Here is a 21,064-nt window from a genome sequence, read left to right as displayed (position 1 = left end):
TAATATATTGTAGAATTTCTCCCATAATTCCATACCAGTAGTAGCTAGTTTAACCATGTAAACGTTTTCACCTTCTTCATCATTATCACCCACTTCACTTCACCTTCTTCTCCGTTTCGTTTTTGCCTTTAAAAGTTGATTAACACTAAAAAGTGTACATGTAATAAAGATAAAATTATTAGTTTTTCACTTAAAGTGTTGATTAATGCGCTCATAACTTATAAATTATATTAATGCTCCCTAATAAATTTTTATATTAAATTAATTCGTAATATGTTAATTTTATCTTGAAAATATTTTTCAGAAATAAAGATGGAGTTGGAACTAGAAGCGGGAACAAAAAGAAAGTACTGGAGTTACTTGGAATATATTATTAAGGAGATGTAATTAATAAAAAAATATTTCAAAAAAATAATAAATGACAAAGTGTGATAGTCATGGGTGAAAGTTGTCACCATAACTATCACACTCCTCTAGGTAATAATATAAATAATATAAATAATAATAATAAATAAATAATATAAATAATAATAATAAAATAATAAATAAATAATAATAAAAGAAGTTAAAGGCATTCATTGCCTATAAAAAGGGGGTGGTGCAGGAGCTGAAAAGACAAGCCGAGAGAGAGAGAGTTGTAGCCGAGAGGGAATAGAGTGAGGAGCTGAAGAATTTTTTTATTTCTTTCTTTTTTTTTTTGTTTTCTTCTGTATCAATTTTTTTGTAATATATTTCAGAAGTTTTTTAAATAAAAAAAGAATATTTTGTTTTCTTTCAATACTAATTTTTACTAAGTTGAGGTGAAGAGTGAAGCTCAAAGTTTCAAATCATAAAATTAATTACTTTCTCAAGCGAATTTTAAGTTTATTTTATTTTTTTCTAGTCATTTTTATGTCATATTAATTTATAAAATTTCTTAGATTTGTATGGTATTTTGACATAATATTGACACATTAATATAGTTGTGGTACATTAGGTACTTGATTTTATATTTATCCACACACATAGTTAGTTGAGAATTAAATGATATAATAATTAATTGGTAAGAGTGGGACAAAATATAAAAAAAATGAAAAATATTAAAATTATAGTTTGAATACTGAGAGTAGATCTCGTAACCTTAACATATTTTTAAATTGATTCCTAATAATTTCTTTTTCCGCAATTAATTTTATTTATTTTAAATTGATTACTTAATTTTAAATTTTTTATAGTTCGACTCCGAATTCACCGGATTATATTATAATTAAACACTTTTATACTTGAGAGTAATAACACTTGTGAGTCATGTCAAAAGCCACCGACTGGGCTCTCCTCTTCTTTCTATGCTCTTGTTCTTTGTCCACCTCCTCGTCACCTTCGGTCTTGGCAACTAGTTCGGGGACACTGTCTCAATAGCAGACCATATTGAAGAGAAAGAAGCCAGCAAACTAGAGAATAACGACAGAAATCAAAGAGCAGCAGTGGCAAAAAACCAACAACAACAATAGCTAAAAACAAAAAAAACAACAGTAATAGCGAAAATAGAGAGAAGCTAAACAAGAAATTGAAGGAATAAAGCAAGAGAGAAGACTAAGCAATAAAGAAGCCGAAGAGCATATAAATTAAAGAAGCCGAAGGACATAGAAGTCAATGTAAAAAAGAAGTTAAAGAAACCAAAAGAGAAGCTGAAGAACACAATCGAAGGAAAAACAAAGCAAGAGAAGGAGATGAAGCTAGACATTCCAGTGGCTTCAATGAGTTTTGAAGGGCTAGTTACTCCAAGAGAAGTGAAAAGAGATCAGGTCGAAGATGAGAGAGATGACTTTTATCTGAAATTTGAATTCAGCCGAACTAAGTCGAATCCGAACTTATCCGAAATATTCATTCAATTTGAATTCGATCTGAATTATTTTGGATAGGATTGAATTGAATTTGATGTTTGGATTGGAATCGGATGGAATTTTTTTCCGAATCCAAATTATCTAAAATTCGATCAGATTTAAACAAGCTTGATCTGAATTCAAAATTGTCCAGTCTTAAGAATTATTATTTTATCTTTAAGTATATTAAAAGTACTATTTCATTTTACATTATGGAACTTTTAAAAATTATAAAATTTATAAATATAATTAAAAGACCATTATTCACAAAAAAAAATTAAAAGACCGTCTAACTGATTTTTTTTGTCTGTTTACAGTTGTACTTCTTATATAATTATAAATTTTGTTATTTGTCAAAATTTCAAATGGTCATTTTGTTTAAATTATTTAATAGCTTCTAATGTTATTAGCGGTAAAATTGTTGATTGACATAAATTTAAAAATATAAGTAGAACACAGAATATACGTGAACTTTTTGATAATTAAATATGGGTAATTTTTAAAAACTTCCCATGAGGTTTGGGCTTGTTGTAAGTAGATGGTGAGAATCTGTTTATTTGTAAAAAACCCCCTACCGTCAGTTAATTTTAACATTGACCGTTAGTTGACTGTGCAAAGACAATATTGCCCTTAACAATAGTTTGTAGACTGACATAACTAAAAAAAAAAACTAAAATTGTTGGCGTGAAAAACACAAACCCTATTTTTTGATAATTTTATCCTTGTCAATTCCAAAAATTTACAATATCATAGGTAAAGATTATGACTATTTCATTTTTAAGTTTTTAATTTTATCTTTCTTGTAAGAACTTTAAGGAAATATCAATAATTTAAAGAGGATTTTTCAAGTTTTTAATTTTATTTTTTTTGTAAGAACTTTAAGAAAATATCAATAATTTAAAGAGGGTAAAATAACTAACAATTTTAGTTTTTTTTTTTAGTTATTTTTGTCTACAAGCTATTGTTAAGTGTAACATTGTCTTTGCACAGTCAACTAACGGTCAATGTTAAAATTAACTGACGGTATGAAATTTTTTACAAATAAATCAATTTTTACCATCTACGTACAACAAACCCAAACCTCAGAACAGATTTTTAAAAATTACCCAATTAAATATACATATCATAAAATAAAAGGTGGTGTCGACGTAAATTTTTTATAGCAATAATACATGCGTACAAAAAGAAAGTTAGAGATCATCTGAGTGCCACGTGGTAGACCGTAAATGGACAAAAATAAGTACTTTCAAAATGAAGGGTCAAAATTGTCCACCTCCGACAAAAAGTACACCAAAATCAAAACTTCACACTCCATTGAAAATTCTAAAGTTATACAGTAATAGCACCTTCCTTTCAATTTTCTTATTCTTCGGCTTTGCCACTTTATTCTGCCAACTCTCGTCAAGCGAACAATAATATCCATCAACCCACATTTGTTATTTTAACGCTTGCAGATTTGAGTATAAACCACTTATTGCCAAAACTGTTGAAAAACAAAAACGTCAAAACTTCGTTTGATTCCGACGATGTAGGAGTCTGTCTTGTTATTTTCTTTTGACAAATCCCTGAGGTTGGGGCATTGAAGAAAAGGAGGTTTCTGCATCTGGGCTTGTTTTGTTTTGTTAATGGAAGAAGGCAAGTACGCTAAAGAATTAGATGTGGCGGTTAGAGTTGTGCACATGGCGTGTTCATTGTGCCAAAGAGTGCAACAGAAGTTAGTTTCGTCAAGTGATGATGGTCATGTTAAGTCTAAGGACGATGACTCTCCTGTTACTGTTGCCGGTGTGTGCATTGAACTTGTTTCAATTTGGTGATGATGGCTTCGTTTTGATTTTTGGATTGCATCTGTTTTATTTACCCTTTGTTCTGTTTAGATGTTTATAAAAGTAAGATTTGAATGGGAACTGCAGTAATTTGGACCACATTCAACACTTGATTAGCTGAAAGGACATTTGTTTTACCTTTGGCTTATGCATTTAACACTCTCATTCTTATGTAATTAGTTGATTCTTCAATACAAGGGGCTGGTTATTGACTTAACACAATGCAGAAATAATATATTGGATATGCGATTCTTGAACCAATATCTGTGACATTTGGGATTATATCTGTTCTCGAGAAAAATAGCCAGATTCGGCTCAAAATGAAACTGTTGTGAAATATTGTAGGTATAAGTCTGGTCGTGATTTATCATCTTCATGCTCTACTGGTGTGAGAGTTGGTATTTGCCAAAGAGCATTTTTTGAAAGGACGTATTTGAATTCATGCTGAGATCCCTAGAAGTAGTGATGTTAGCATATCATGATAGTTAAAATTTGATTCATACTTTAAATATTTTAGGACTTTTCAAGTGCATTGTAATACTAGTTCGTTATGTGTCCAATGTAGGGGAATGTGGTGTGTAGCATGGAGGGTTGAAAATTGTCTGATTTGGAACTTGTGGGCGAATAGGTTTAGGCAACCTGTTCTGCATTCTGTCAGTGTGCTAAATTTAGTTAATGTGAAGTATTTAATCTCCTGACTTTTTATTTCCAATTGTTTCAAATTTTTGTGATTGATACTACAAGGAACTAGGTTGTAATTTGTGCTGTTTTGTTCATTCTTGTGTATTTCTCTGTTATAATTAGCATTTACAAAGGTTGAGTATCCTCCGAAATATTTACCGTGATTTATATTGAAAAATTCATCTATATTTTGCCTCTGATTTGGGCAATATGAACCCATTTGCATTAGACTGTCCTTGTTGTCATTCTTTTAGCTGCTGCAAAATGATGTATGCATACCCGATAACAAGTAAGAACTTGACAATTTATAAACTTCATTAAGGTAATTTAATTTGAGTACTGTCTATTGTTGTCATCCTGCTAATTAGGTAATTTCCTTGATGTCATTGATTGGCCAGATTGGAGTGTCCAAGCAACTGTCAGTTTGATGCTTTCAGAAACCTTGGTTGAAAATTTGTCTATTGTTGCTGAAGAAGATGTCCAAACTCTCACCAAAGCCGATTCAGAAGGCTTGTTGGCGGCTGTGGTGAACACTGTAAATGAATGCTTAGCTGAAGCACCAAAGTTTGGCCTTCAAAGTCCTCCCGGAGCCCTTGGGACTTCACAAATTCTTGAGGCCATAAGTAGATGCAGTTCAAATGGTGGGCCTGCGGGAAGATACTGGGTGCTTGATCCTGTTGACGGAACATTGGGTTTTGTTCGTGGGGATCAATATGCTGTAGCTTTAGCCTTGATTGAAGATGGTAAAGTTGTTCTTGGAGTCCTTGGATGCCCCAATTACCCATTGAAGAAGGAGCTGCTAAATTATCCTCAAAATTACAATCAAACCAAATCAAAAACATCTCTGTCAACTACTGCAACATGGGAAAAAGGATGCGTGATGTATGCGAGGAGAGATGGTGGTGGAGCATGGATGCAACCATTAATCCATGGAGACCGGATGCTTGAGTGGCCAAATTCTGCAACACAGATATGGGTTTCTCCCATTGTGGATCCAGCCCTGGCAACAGTTTGTGAGCCTGTGGAGAGGGCAAATTCAAACCACTCGTTCACATCGGGACTTGCTGAGACCGTGGGGCTTAGGTTTGTTAAAATTCTTATCACAGCAATTAAAAATTTAAAGTTCAAATTTAATTCTTCTATTTTGTATGGTTGAATGATGGCATGAGAAATAAATTTTGACTGACAGATGAAAGCAGGTTTCTGTGAGAGCTTGACTGGGTCTGAGGGAGGAGAAAATAAATGATATATTATTCAAGAATGGTATTTGACCTGCGGCTTGCAAGTTTACTTAATTATAGAACACTGATTTGGGAGGGTAAAACAGAAGAAAGCTTCTGCCTATTTTACTTGATGAAGTATTAGAAGAGATCCATGAGTATAAATAAACAGCAAACCTGACTAAACATTAGAAGGTTATGAATATTGCTTGTCTTAATTGTAGCAAGAAGAGGGTGAAATCAATGTCACGAGTAACTTGCGTTATGGAGGGAGTTGGCCTTGTAGATTCTGGGGTTAGAATATTTACATAATGAAGTTTATGATGAAGAACTAAATTACCTTCCATTGCTTTGGATTGCCTGTAGAGATACTTTCATGGATAGATGGAGATTTGCATATTATCTGTTTAATGTTTCTGTCTCCACTTGCTATGTTATTGATAATTGTTTTCATGCGTTTAAAGTTAATAGTAAGGTTAGATCATGTATGATGCTTCCTTTTAGGGACCTTTACGACTGTGGTAGGACTCTGGTATTTTTCTAGTTTGCCAAAGCTGTGTTCTACTTTGATCCTGATTGATCTTCTTTTACATCGAAATGGCAGGACCCAACCTATGCGGGTCCATAGCATGGTCAAATATGCAGCCATTGCTCGTGGAGATGCTGAGATTTTTATGAAGTTTGCTAGGGCAGGCTACAAAGAGAAGATATGGGATCATGCTGCTGGGGTCATAATCATAGAAGAGGCAGGTGGTGTGGTAACTGATGCAGGGGGCCGTCCTCTAGACTTCTCAAGGGGAGTGTTCTTAGAAAATCTTGACCGGGGCATAATTGCTTGCTCTAATGCCATACTTCATGAGAAAATAGTTGATGCTGTTTATGCTAGTTGGGACTCTTCTAATCTATGAGGCTTTCTATATCATGCTGATACACTGACAGGCAATTATCGTCATACTTTTGACTGGGTAAGTGTTCTGCAGCAATATATTGTTTCTTTCACATCTAATTTAAATTTTTGATGTCTCTTAGCTTTAGATTCATTGAACCAATTTGATTAATTTATTGATTCGTAGTGTCTTCTAATTAAGCGAGCCTCACAACATGGCTTTATGTGGTAGAGTTAGTTTCTTCATGATTTAGCCGCATGATTATAACATTGTAATGTACTATCTTACCATGCTTGGATCTTAACGAGAGAATATGCAAGGTTATTTTTTCATGATTTAATTGCAAGATTATTGCATGATAATCTAATGATGTCATTAAAAAATAAAAATTAGACATATTATTCTAAACTGCACATTTTTTGGTTACCGTATGCCAAATTGCTAGAATGGTAGTTTTGCAGTGTAAAGGTAATGAGGCTCATGAATTCATGAGTTCAAGTTATATTTATATCTAGCTATTCAACTTCTATTCATGTTTTGCCATTACTTTGCCCCATATGGTTTTGGCATTGCGGAACCCTTTATAATTGACGATTTTTCACTCTCAGACACTGCTTTTTGTTCTAACTCTGAAGTTTTAAGTTATTTCCTCCTTTTTATAGGAGAATCTTGGCTATTTAAGTAGATTCTTGGTTTTGACTCTCTGTTACATTGAAAAAATATTAGAACACATTCTAGTTAAAATCTGAGTTTTAGGCAAACATAGTTTAAAATGTCATAGCTAGCTTAATTTTCTTGTTCATCCTTTTACTTACTTCGAACTCTTCAAATCTTTTCAGGGAAACCAAATTTTGGGAGAATAATTGTGTAGCAAGGTTACTGAATATGGACTGCTGTGGTCCATAAAATGGTGATGATAATCTGAGGTTACAAACATACAAGCTTCTTGCTGCTTACTTAGTCCTTACTTGCATAGTTTTGTCAATCTCTCACAAACAATTTCTCTACAATGATGACTCTTCTATGAAATAATTGCATTTATAAATATAGTTCCCACATCAATGATGCTTACTGATCACTGGGAATCGGCTTCAGGCTGGTGTAATAATGACCTTGGTTATACACGAGATTAACTACCGGCGCATGATTTTCTGTCCTGGCTTATGTTTAACGATTTTTTATTTGTTGAAAAATACAGGATAATAAGAATATAAGATAATTCTTGGAAATTTATTCTCACACAGAATAGGAAAATGCATATGCTGTTACTTTCGCCGCTTAAGTGATTCTTTATTTGCATCAACGCTCTTTAGAGTCGAGACATTTTGCAGGTGACAAGTAGTCTTGGTTTTGTCAATAATCTCATTTTTCAGATTTAATATTTTTTTTTCAACAAATCTCATTTTAAGACCCTCTTTATTGATTTACAAATTGTCCTCAAGATATACCAAAGTTTGAAACTCTAGTTTGAAAATCTACTTAAATTTGATCCCAAATAATGGAAGAAAATATGTGCCACACACACAGACTTGAACTGGAGTGGTCTGTGAAAAACAGAGATATTATTTAAAGAACCTATCATTTATCATCTCTCATCTTACTCTCTTGAACTTTTAAAAATTTTGTGTCACGAGTTTTAGTAATGATAAAGTAAAATATTGATAAATTAATATTCAATTAAATGATAATCTTGATTGAATAACAATTTTTGTTCGTATCGAATTAAGGCTAACTTGATAATTAATAATTCAATAAATTTATCCAATGATAACTTTTTTGAAAATTTGTATTTTATTATAAGACCCACTTACTATATAAATTAATAGTTACCTAATTTGAAACTAAATTTATATGATATATTTACATGACTTTTCTATGAATATGTTTTCAATGATGTTTACTTCTTGAAATTGATTTCGACTTTAATCTTTTCTCTAATTTTTGGCTATGCAATGTTTCAATTGATATTATCATTTTACAACAAAAAATTATTCAATATCAGAATAACAGTATAATTTGAATACTTTGCGCAAGATGGGCTCTATATATCAATCTTTTACATACAAAAAATAAAACTCTATAATCTTATTACTATCAATCAATCAATGTAATGCAACTAATTAATATTCACATGAAACATAATATGTATCATATTAAGGTAAATCAATATTATAAACTTGATCATACATAAAATCAATTAAATTATTATAATTTTTTAAATAAGAAATATCTTCATAAATTAATACTTCAAGAATTTATCAAGATTTCACTTTATATTGTTAAAATTTAAATATTTTTATACCAATCACCTACATAAATTCTACTAATCCCGATCCTATTTAAAATGACATTACAAAGTTTTGGTCCCCATAACATAAACATCTTCCTTTAGCAAATTGGATTAAAAAAAAAAATCGAAGTATTGGCACCCCTGTAACTCTTGATAAAACCCCTCTTATGAAAATACAATACTAAAAATTAAGCGGGGCTATTTGTACTTACTAATTTCATTTCAACACTTACTTTTTTAATTAAAATAATTATCAAATTATAACTTATTATTTTAGTTTACTAATTCTCAAAAATCATAAAAATTATCCTTGATTAACTACTTTCTCTCTCTACTGTAACTATGGTCAAAACCTAAATTAATTCTCTCTCTTAATTTTTCTTTTTTATTCCTTTTTGCAACTTTATTTTTCTCTTACTTTTCACTATAACATTATCAATTCTTACTTATTATTGTCATTTAAAGTTTGTGCTTCTAAAATTTGACCAAAAAAAAAATATATATATATATATAGATTCAAAGTGGTACATAAACTGTTACTTTTTATTTATACATGATGGGTATTTTCCTTTCATTTTGGTTTAGATTACAATAGCGCTTGTTCAATGCTATATTTGCTTCATGTACTGTAATAAATTTTTGGGAAATTATCAGTCATATACCCTTAAATGACATCCGTATCAAACGTGTGTGAATACTTTTCAAGTGTATCACTCGTATACCCTAAGTTGACAAAACACTTTTCAAGTGTATCACTCGTATACCCTAAGTTGACAAAACACTTATGCCGTCCACCAATCTGTTAACCTTCGTTTGCAAGTGCTGACATCATAAGGGTAATTTAGTCTTTTAAGATGAATGAAACTTTGACTAACAAAAACGACATGTCATCCCATTTATCTATTAAAAAATGACATGTCATATGATATATATTAATAAACATGACATGTCATCCCATTTATTAGATAATTGTTAATAATTGCTAAAAAAAACTTTACAACCGAATCTACTCCTCCAAAATTTAACTTAAATTTTTTAAGATCTACTCCTTCAAGCACCAATTGGAATTTTTTTTGGTATAATATGTATAATTATAAATAATATGTTGTTAATAATTTTTTATGGTATAATATGGATATTTTTTATGGATAATTGCTAATATTATGTACCATTAATAATTTATTTTTTAATCAAAAAATGTATTGTTAATAAAAAAATAAAAAAATTGTGTATTGAAAATTTACGTTAATTTTTTAGATAAATTTATTTTTTTACCTCATTTTGAGTTTCAATGATGAAATAGTCAACCCCAAAAAAAAAAAACACGAGGCATCGCGGGGTTGAATAAGGGTTGAAATTGTAAATTTCTAAAAAGAGGGTTTTGAGAGGATTTTGGAGGGGGTGCCAATAGTGCAACTGGAAAATAGGAACATTGTATTGAGTTGGGCCTACTTTGACCTAGTAGCCCTAACTAATGATCAACCAGGCCTGGCCTGCAATTTCATGACCACCTTTTATTTTCTTTTTTTATCCCCAACGCCAGAAAAAAAAAAAAAAAAAAAAAAGAGTCAATGGCTCAATGCACATTAATATCTCATTTTATGTCACCTAGACGAAATTAAATGTATGGTATCTTTACATAAACAAAAGATGCATACCTTCGTTAATACAGCTGTAAGGCTCCGCAACTTGTATACTAAAACCATAAAAATAACAATAATAAAATAGAAGGCTGTGACCAGAGAACCAAAAACCTCCATTTGGCATCTCCTGTTTTTTCTGACCTTTTTAGTCCACAGCCAGAGATGGATTTCAAAAATTATACGCTGCCTAATTCATATCTTTCTTAGATTAATTAAACAATATATCTTTAAACAATCTCAGTTTTTATTCATGCCATAATATTCTTGTTTGACAAATTCCCACACCACCTGCATTTAATAATTTCTAAACTGAAATTTCAAAATGGGGAATTTTCCACTCAATTAAGAAGCAATAGTTGTCACAAGTCAACGTTAGGTTAACCCCTATAATTTTATCAATTGGATTAGGTAGCTAAAAACATCGACCAAGACCAATCACACAAAATCTTTTTTTTTTTAAATAAAAAATAAAAATGCCCCCATTGGTTTTCAACATGTGAATTGTGACAATACTCACATAGCGAGCTTTAATTTCTTGTACATGATAGTGATCTTACATTAAATTGAATTTAGAATTTAAAATTTGGTTCTTCTCCACTTGGGAGATTTTTTAGCCATTCATGTCCACATCATGAATAAATATCAAATTCTTTCTTTTTATCACTAGGTGAAAAAAAAAAAAAAAAGAAAGAAAGAAAACCCATTGAGTTAATTATTATTATTAATATTTTTATATAATTTATATAAAAGTTAAACTTTTAGTACTAAAAATAGAAAAAGGACACCTACATCTCTAAAATTTAGAAAAATAGTCACAAATACCCCCAAGTTTTTAATTAGGGACACAAAAACCCTCTTTTGATCATAATATCCTTTAACTTTATAAAATTAAAAAATTGACCCTAAAACTTTATAATAAATAGAAATATGACATTAAAATAAATGTTAATAATATATACATTTTAAAATAATTTTAATATTTAAAAAATATTTTTATATTTTACAATCTATTAGATCTATTTTACCACACTAAAGTAATTTTTAATAATAAATAAAAACAAAATATTAAAATTAAAATAATTTTGAACATCATGTAAAAAAATAATTTTAATATTATTAATAGGGAAACAATTTTGTTAATTATAAAATCTATTTAACTCAAAGATTTATTAAAAGTCTCTATAACAAATACTAATATATTATTAAAATAAATATAATAATTTAAAATTTTAATATTATTTTAAATGTTAAAAATAATTTAATATTATTGGTCTATTAGATATATTATATTATCTATATTACATTTATATTATTAAAAAAATTTAGAGTCAATTTTTTAATTATTTTGTTCAAATGATACTATCGTAAAAAAGATGTCTTGTTGTCTCTTTTTGAAAATTTAAGAATTTTTATGACCATTTTCCCAAACCTTAAAGGTGTAAGTGTCATTTTCCCACTAAATATTGATAAAAATAAAACTGTGGACAAAGTATAAAGTACAAACTAACAAATGACTAAATAGTTTCATGTGTGTAGGTTTTGTACTATTGAATGATTTCTAGTCAATGGTAGATACTTTTATTTAATTGAAGTTCATTTAATCATTAAACTGTTAAATATTATATTGATATTAATTTATACGCTAAATTTGATTAAAATAAAAAGATTCTATATGTTTGTCAAGGGATATTAATGATAATATCCAGTGCTGCACATGAGAATTAATAAATTAAAATATAATGAATATACAATGACTTGCCAAGTTGGATTAATTAATTACATAATTTTAATTAATGACCATGGATTTGAGACTTGTGCCGACACTTACCCATGTTTATGGCCATTGTTTCTTCAAACGCCAAATGCATCCAACAAGAATGGCTTTATCTTCGAATTAATGAAAATAGAACAAGCTTGCTTCTTGAACACGATATTAAGCCACTCTAATTATGCAATTTGAGCAAAATTCCACTTAATAAATGAATAAAGCTATGTGAGCGTTTGAAATTAAATATAATATGAGCAATAAGTATAGGGTTTACACTTATAGGGTTTACACTTCAAGAGATTTTACCAATTGAATTAATAAGTACTTATAAACAAAATTTAAATTAATCTTGTAGGACATGTTAAATAAAATTTTAAATTATTCAAATTTAAAACTAAATAATTATTTAACTTTTGTTATGATGATTTTCACAAATACAACGTAACTATCAATTGGATCAATGCACGCGCACACACACACAAAATCTAATTGTAAGACTATAAAAAATAAATCGAAACTCAATTATTTTAATATGATTTTTCATTTAAAGAGTACTATCGTATGCACAAATTATTGAATAAATTCTTGTCATATTGTATATTTTTTCACCTGCTATTCATACTTTTCATAACCTCTTTGAAAAATATTAATGTATTCCATTTTTTTCCTTTTTTGAAAATTAATAACGCACTACCCTACTTGCCATATATATATATATATATATATATATATATTATCATTCACTCGTCATTGATTATTCTTTAAATACAAGAATAAAGTCATGAAATACATCGAACAATAAATAAAAAGGAAGAGAAAAATAATAGAATAAGGTTCGTCATATCATGGTCCATGTTCTTGTTCCCTCTAATGCGAAACTATAGACTCGAGATTCATAAAAGGTTTAGCAGCTAATTCAACAAAGGGCAATAACTTTATATAAAGTGACAAGCAATTTTGAATTTTCAATAATTGTGCTTCCCCTTTAAATCAAAGAACACATTTTTGTTTTTTTAAATCTTAAATGAGAACCAAAACCACCACCTTGCAAGAAAAGGCCAATCTTTAATTATTTGCTGCAATTTTGATGCTATACGCAATTGCTTTGAATGACAAAATCCCATTAGAACAATTTGCCACATAAATAAGCCAAAAAAAAAAAAAAATTTGAATAGCTAGGACTGAGTAATTGACTGACTCTATGCATTTTTAGTTAATAGGGACAACATTTTATGGTCCTAGACTTAAAATTATGCACAAAAATTGCACTACCTCCTCTATAAATGTAGCTTATATTAGTTGAATTTTATGGTCCCGTACATTGTCCTATTATGATCATTATTGTTCCATCATTAAGTTACATAATGGCTGTGCATTTGATCTACATGTGAGTTTTTTTTGGAAGCATTGATTGCGAACAATAATGGTATTTTCTTGTTTTCATGATCTTTAAAAGCAATGGTACGTGTCGAATTTATTAGTATATTGCATCATGATGTGAGAATTTTAATTATTTTCAAATTTTCCACATCAAGATTTCTACTCTTTTAACTTCCTCTCTCATTTTAAATCCTTTCGAAGTTTAATGGAGTTTTTAACTTCCTCTGCGTTTCAGGAACAATCCAAAGAAAATTTTTAATTCTTTTAAGTTTAGATAAAATAAATATTTTTTTTAAGTTTGGTAAATAACTTATTTATCCTCGAATGACAGTTTTAATTAATTTGATTTTTTGTTCTGAAAATAAGAGATTCAGGATTAAGTGCAAATTAAGTGGCATGTATAATTTCAAATAGAGTGCAAGCTGAGGATTATTAGAATATGTTACAACAAACTCATGGATTGAATCATTGAAATGAACAATAATTCAATTATTTTATATGTTGTAATTTATTAATTTTCAGTGACAACTCAAAGGTACATACGAATGTAATATAATATAACCTGGTTGATGAAAGAAAAAAAATTAAATAGATGTGTGTTTGATGACCTGACCTAGCGGGGATATTTTAATTTTGATGAAATATTTGAGTACACATTAGGATTTGTTTCATTAATTCGATGCAGTCTAATGACAAAAATTCAGAAAGTTTAGTAAAACAATTGAGTTAATTCCCTTATGCAAATCCATAAGCTTATACAATGGGTGGGTGCCAATGAGTATGAACATATATTAATTCAATTACATAACTGAATTAAATTGACCAATTCATCCATTAAAATTAGAAAAAAAAATGTGCGTTGAGAAACTCGTTTATTTAAAAGTCGGTGATGTCGTTTTGATAAGAATTCGAGAGATTTTTGTCAAAGAAAGAAAGCTGAGCATCGTGCCTGCCTTCCTCAACCGGTCATTTTCTTTCTTTTCTTTCAGAATTTTGGACTCTACCACCCTTTGTCATTATTTTTATTTTATTTTCAAAGTCTTAAAAAAAATAAAATAAAATAAAAGTCACTTGGATATGGAATTGTTTTGGTCCATCCTATTATTTATATCTAAATTCTAAAGTGAAAAATTAATGAATTATTCAGCTGTAGTTTTTGCCCCTATGTGACAAAAGTAACCTTATTAGATATTACCAAAGAGAGTTTGTCATATTTTATGGAAATCTTCTTTTTAAATATCGGTTCGTATTTTTTTGATAGTGAAAGAATATTTGGAATTTGTTATTATTTTATAAGCTTCAATTTCTTACCTATTTTATGATTTATGGGTAAAAATAAGTGCAATTTTAAAAAGAAATATATGATTATTTTTAAATCAACAATGACAAAAACACAAACTCTTTGTACAAATTATGTTATACAAATTGATATAACATAATAACAGTAGCTGAATAAAAATACCGCCATATGACCTTTACAATTAGTTATATTATTTTATATTTTAATCAGATTAATGCATATATATGATAATCATTTCTATCGGTACTTTTTCATATACAAATTCGATATTTTATAACGTCGTAGAAGGACTTTTACACTACTGTGAGTGAAACCTTTGCAATACAGAAAAATCAATTTATAATGTTTGTAAAACTTTTGAACCCACATTTTTTAATTCTACGTCAAGGACAATTCGGTCACTACGGAGAAATAAGGGCCCCACAGACTGGCAAATTCTAATTTCTTTAATGTGGCTTTGATTTGAAGCATGAGACCGGCAAGCGACCGGTGAAAGATGAGGCAGCAGTGCATGCCCTGGTCAAAAAAAAAAAAAAAAAAATCTCTTTGCCAAATTTAAAGCATTCAATCGCATCAATTCCGCGGGGTCCACCCCCCCTACTGTACGGCATGATGATCTCCCTCCATAATTTGCGGAGGTTAATTAATTCTCAATATTTACCAAACTTTTTTTTTTTCTTTTTTTTAATTTTGGAGCTTGATTTTTTTCAGTTGCTTTTAGCCGGTTGAAAGTGATTAAATTCAAGATCAAATTTCAATTTTGTTGGTATTCTCATCCTTTTTTTTTTTGATTTTTTTATAATTTCATCGTTTTGATTCAAGATAGATCCTTTTTGTTTAGATTTAATTCGATTTAGGTTGATTTGATATTCATATTTAATATAAGTTTCGACAAAAATAATATTTGGTAGATTTTTTAAATCTAATTATTTTTTAAGTTTCTTTATTTTTATAGTAGCTTTTAAAGGCAGATTAGAGGTTGTTTTCATAAACAGTTTAAATAAGTTACCATATATTTTTTGCAAAGTTTCTATTATAATTTTAATAAAAAAATAAGTATGTCATATTTTTTCATATATCCTAATAAATAAATAGAAAGTATTATATTTATTTTAGTTATTATATAGTAAAACAATATTATCGTAATAAAATTTATCAAACACATATACTTTACAATTTTTTATTACTAAATTATTTCATCCACACAATAATAACAATTTATTTCATCAGCCATCACAGTCATAATATAGCCCTTAGTGTTGAATGAGTTTTAAACGTTTGAGGGATAGTAAATTATAATTGAAGTAGATTCAATTATATATAAAGTGGCAATGCAATTCAAGTCAACTGTTTGAAAATGAATTTGATGTCTAAAAAATTTTGAGTAGTGATATTTGACCCTCTTATTATATCTCACCAGCTCACACTTTTCAGTTAACCTCATTAAAAGTTTTAAACTAATCTTTATCTCTCAACGTGCCCCATCTAATCCCGAATTTATCTTTATTATAATTTTTATTTTTATTTTCTAAGCACCCACCATATAAAATTTATTTTAAAAAAATAAAAATCACTATAATTTATCTCTTTCTTTTTAAAGGTTTTGTCCATCATTACCATAATCATTAAAAAAAAAGATTTGATACTTCTTCATCATCCTCTATTGAGTATTATAAATTAATTTCTTCCATAATTACAAAAATAGAGTATGATTTGAGGAGAGATAATAATTTACAAAGTTAAAAGAAATTACGCTTTAAAAAATTTGATTAGTTAAATTAGACATTAATAGAAATTATCATATGAATATACTTAAAAACTATTTACTCTTTTAATTCATTTCATGAAAGAATAAAATAGATATTAGTATAAAAATAATTAGCAAGAATCGGTTGAACTATAATGGGAGGCCGAAATATTGCAACTCAAAATTTTTGTCAAGTATCGTGCATAGCGGTACCCTATTTCTTTTTCATCACTTTTATAGCAAAAGAAAATACTTTTACCACATCGAAACGAAAGATGTAGACTGGAATCAATTCCTGTAGAATTATTTATTATTTTTTGCATGTTGTTTTGTAAAGTTATTTTGACGGTGCCGGCTGTTTTTCATAATACTTCCATCTTTGTCAAAGCTTCTTGTGGAATAGTTATCTACATTTAAATATACAATACAAAATATAATAGATAAATTGAAAAATACAATAAATATGGATAGAATTATAAATTTATTTTGTATAAATTGATGACGTATAAATATATTGGTTAAAAGAGATTAAAGAATTTTTTGTCAAACTAACTGTAATTATACCACTATAATTTTTTTACTAAATAAATTTGTACAATAATTTATGACTCTATCACTACGTAAATGCGAACACTCATATTTTAGTACTTAATTTGTTTTTCACATAAATGGCAAAATTTACTCTTGAAGGGAAAAATAAAAATGTCAAACAAAGGATGGTCATCCTTAAACAAATTCATGTAGGATCGATATTAATCGAACGGGGAAATCTCAAACATCTTCACTTTATAATAAATAGTAGGAGGTGATTTCGTCATGTACAATAAGCATGCTGTAATCCCAAATTAGCAGCCAGATGATCAATAATTAGAGTTGTCTTACGGTAAAAGTGAAATCACGTGGAGTTCATATCCAACGAGTACTCACTCAAACACCATGGTGGATTATCAAAAGATTGCCAAGTGCATAATAATGCTGCCCAAGAATCACTCTCCAACCGAACAGAGAGTTTAGAAATAATCATTCATTCGCACAATGTTATTGGGCAAACTATTTTCTATAATCTTTTAAATTTAACTTTATTAAAGAGTATCGATTGAAATATTCTTCATCAACCACCTCCTTTTTTAAAAAAGAAAAAAGTTAAGAAAATGTATTAGTATTAATTTTATATAAAATTTCAAAAAAAGAGTTTCTATTAAAATTTATTCACCTATTGATTGGACTAATTATATTTTTTAATTTTATCTTAAATTTTATTTTAAATAATATGCCATCTGATATGTTATTTATTAAGTGCTTAATGTTTTTTTTTATAAAGAATAATAATACATATCCTAAAATTTTTATCTCAAATGACATGCGGTTGATAATTCTTTACAAAATCTAATTGAGTCAATTATATTAATTATTAACTAATTGACGAATGATGAATGTCACATAATTAGAATAGTTTTTCAAATAAAAAAATTTGAGATATTTAGTGCCATTCTTTTATAAATTATATATAAATTAATTTATAATTTCACCCATGGTGAATGAATATTATACCATTTAAGATACAATTTTAGAATGCGCAATAAATTTTCTTTTGAAAAGTATAACGATAGAATGAATTAAACTGAAAAATGTTTACAAAAAAAAAAACTTTTGGTGACAGATTTCACAAATCTCTATCAAGTCTCAACATTATCGACTTTTTCATCCGAAAAAAAGCCAAAGCAACCTACTGAACAGGTAACCAGTCGCAATCCCCACTTTTAGACTTTCACCGGCTTATATATATTCCATCCCCATTTTGCCCCCACCCCCTTCGGTTGTCCCCCACTCACCAAATTTATTTCTCACCTCCGTACACGCGCACAGACACAAAAGCCTCACTCTTACGAGTGTAAAGTTCGTTAACAAGAGCTCAGCTCGTTATCCATTTTATTAAGCTCCGTAAAAATTCAAAAAAAAAAAAAAAAAAAAAGGCCGACACAAAACGACGAAGTGGTTTAAAAGCGCGTCAAATTGTTAGTGCAAAATGAGATCATCGTATTATTATTCATCGTCATCATCTCATCTTCCTCTTGTTCAGTAACAGACTTCTGACATCTGCAATATTCATTACTACCGATACTCTCGTTTTGCCGAGTTCCTGCTATCTGCCCACCACCCATCGGCTTTATAACTGCAAAAGGCCGAGACATTCTGTCACGTGTTCGGATCTTAGATCTAATCATTCTTACTCAGTTCTGAAACATTTACACAGTGAGTGTCTGTTTTATTTTATTTTCTGGCAGAAGAGAATTAAAAAAAAAAATGGGAAGCAAAACGGCAGCGGCGACAACGACCAGGGAGTGGAGGCAGATCTACGCGATATACGGAGTGGAGCAGTGGCAGACGTTGATATTTTTGTTGTGCCACGCGATCTTCTTTTCGATTTCGTCGATTCTCTTCCTCGTTTACTTCGAGCCCGTCTGCTTCTTCTTCCACTCGTACCTCACCCTCGAGGCCGCCCGCTTCGCCGCCGGATTCAGCGGCGCCGTCCTCGCCCTGTCGTCGGTGTGCCTGTTCTTCGCCGCGGGGAACTTCTTCTACTCCGCCGTGCCGCTGCACTACGACATGGCCCAGCGGATGGTCGGCTCGGTCAACGACTGGTCGACGGTGAAGACGGCGCTTGATATCGGCTGCGGTCGGGGGATCCTGCTTAACGCGGTGGCGACCCAGTTTAAGAAGACCGGTAGCTTGGGTCGGGTCGTCGGGTTGGACTGCAAAAAACGGACCACCCTTTCCACTCTCCGAACCGCTAAAATGGAAGGTAATTAACTCAATTCTTTATGATTTAAGCTGACCCATCATACATAATTAGAAATAAATGAAACAGCTCTAATATGAGGTGTATTTTTATTTAAAAATTGGTTATATGAAGATTTGTTAATTTATTTCCGATTTTAATTTTTTTTTTTTTGGGGATAGTTTACTTCTAATTTATGGACTTCCCATATAAAAAAGTAATTTTTTATTTAGTAATTTTACCTTTTCTTTTGGGTAATTTCGTAAGCATAAATGATAAACCTGCCATCATTGAAGCCTTGAAGGGACTGACGTATCAAAACTTGGGAGATTTGGCTATCAATTTGTGATGGGTATTTATTTTTTTTTTTTTCCATAAGAATCAGAATTATTCTGAACTTTTGCTTTTGAAGCTTTGTCATTTCTCTACTTTATTACTCATCTGAAACATCTAGGAATTAATATCCAAGCACAGACAAAATGGGAATCCTTTGCTTCTTTTGGTTTGATTCTGGATGTAGTAAGCAAAGGTCATTGAATAATTACATGAAAGATTACTAACAAGTGAAATGAATTTTCCTTCTTTGTGCATATAGGTGTACAAGAGTATGTCACAGCCAGGGAAGGTGACGTCAGGAGTTTACCATTTGGGGATAATTACTTTGACGTGGTGGTATCCGCTGCCTTCTTCCACACGGTGGGAAAGGAGTACGGCCACCGGACGGTGGAAGCGGCGGCCGAGAGGATGAGGGTGTTGGGAGAGATGGTTAGGGTCTTGAAGCCCGGTGGGGTCGGTGTCGTGTGGGACCTACTACACGTACCGGAGTACGTCCGGCGGTTACAGGAGCTGAAGATGGAAGATATAAGGGTTTCCGAGCGTGTAACCGCCTTCATGGTCAGCAGCCACATTGTATCATTTCGGAAGCCCAGTCAGCATTACGCGGGCCCAGGAGAAGTCCGCTTGGACTGGAGATGCTGATTTGGCAATTATACTACTAGAAAAATGAATTTCCAAAAAGGGAAAACAAAATTGTATACATATAATTAGTTTTTTTTTTCTTTTTTATAACATATTTCCCAAAGAGAAAAATATCTGGGGAGACGAAGCCGATCCAGATGAGTATGATATATAGCTAGAATGTAAGTTATGATCATATGGGTTATCAATTTGAGATTGATGCCTAGTTCCTTTCAGTATTAGATGGACTTTACGGACTGGCCTTTGGTAGCTCAAGCTGGTCTTTTGTAATTGGTTGATATATTTACATATTTATGTACATAACGTCTTTATGTACCTTTTAGCCAAAAAAAAAAAAGCACCCAAAATTTGAGAAGAATATCAGAATGATCAACTACTGAATCTCAGCAAAAATGGTCATCAGGCTCATCACTATCTCAGCTTCTCTTGAAAATTGTTGTGGCTGTTCATTTGTTCATGTGACCTTTGGCTGCAGCAGGGAGTGATGAAAACAATGGTGATGGTATTAGAAAAGACACTGATAATTGTGGTTGGATGATGCCATGCCACTTTGTGGAGGCTGTGAGTTGATGGGATTGGTGTGGGGTTGGGGGGAATTCTCATGTCATTTTCTTTGATTTTTGATGGCGCTGCATAGTATGTTGAGTGGGACTGAGTTAGGTTGCGAATTAATTTTTATTGTTGGCAAGTGGACTGAAATTTTGGG

General features: G+C 30.5%; 2 protein-coding genes across 2 annotated transcripts; both read left to right on the top strand.

Moving 5' to 3' along the window:
- Window positions 1–3,191: 3,191 nt before the first annotated feature.
- Window positions 3,192–7,629, top strand: LOC102608155 (PAP-specific phosphatase HAL2-like). Its single transcript, XM_006464636.4, has 4 exons — window positions 3,192–3,644; window positions 4,765–5,449; window positions 6,191–6,551; window positions 7,313–7,629. Exons 1-3 carry the CDS (start codon window positions 3,488–3,490, stop codon window positions 6,492–6,494), a joined length of 1,146 nt encoding a protein of 381 aa, XP_006464699.1. The 5' UTR covers window positions 3,192–3,487; the 3' UTR covers window positions 6,495–6,551; window positions 7,313–7,629.
- A 10,786-nt stretch (window positions 7,630–18,415) lies between these two features.
- On the top strand, window positions 18,416–20,671 carry LOC102608656 (hypothetical protein). Its single transcript, XM_006464638.4, has 2 exons — window positions 18,416–19,404; window positions 19,976–20,671. The coding sequence occupies exons 1-2, from the start codon at window positions 18,906–18,908 to the stop codon at window positions 20,356–20,358; spliced, it is 882 nt and encodes a 293-aa protein (XP_006464701.1). The 5' UTR covers window positions 18,416–18,905; the 3' UTR covers window positions 20,359–20,671.
- The last annotated feature ends 393 nt before the right edge of the window (window positions 20,672–21,064 follow it).

This window comes from Citrus sinensis, chromosome 9 (genome assembly GCF_022201045.2).
Source record: "Citrus sinensis cultivar Valencia sweet orange chromosome 9, DVS_A1.0, whole genome shotgun sequence".
Taxonomy (NCBI): domain Eukaryota; kingdom Viridiplantae; phylum Streptophyta; class Magnoliopsida; order Sapindales; family Rutaceae; genus Citrus; species Citrus sinensis.
The sequence above is the reverse complement of the archived record's forward strand: the minus strand, read 5'-3'. Positions and strand labels throughout refer to the sequence as shown.

Excerpts from the sequence above, each read along its gene's own strand:
- LOC102608155 (XM_006464636.4), top strand. The coding sequence starts at position 3,488 with ATGGAAGAAGGCAAGTACGCTAAAGAATTAGATGTGGCGGTTAGAGTT. Across the intron at positions 3,645-4,764 it reads CTCTCCTGTTACTGTTGCCG|ATTGGAGTGTCCAAGCAACT; the intron begins GTGTGTGCATTG and ends TTGATTGGCCAG. Across the intron at positions 5,450-6,190 it reads GCTGAGACCGTGGGGCTTAG|GACCCAACCTATGCGGGTCC; the intron begins GTTTGTTAAAAT and ends TCGAAATGGCAG.
- LOC102608656 (XM_006464638.4), top strand. The coding sequence starts at position 18,906 with ATGGGAAGCAAAACGGCAGCGGCGACAACGACCAGGGAGTGGAGGCAG. Across the intron at positions 19,405-19,975 it reads CCGAACCGCTAAAATGGAAG|GTGTACAAGAGTATGTCACA; the intron begins GTAATTAACTCA and ends TTGTGCATATAG.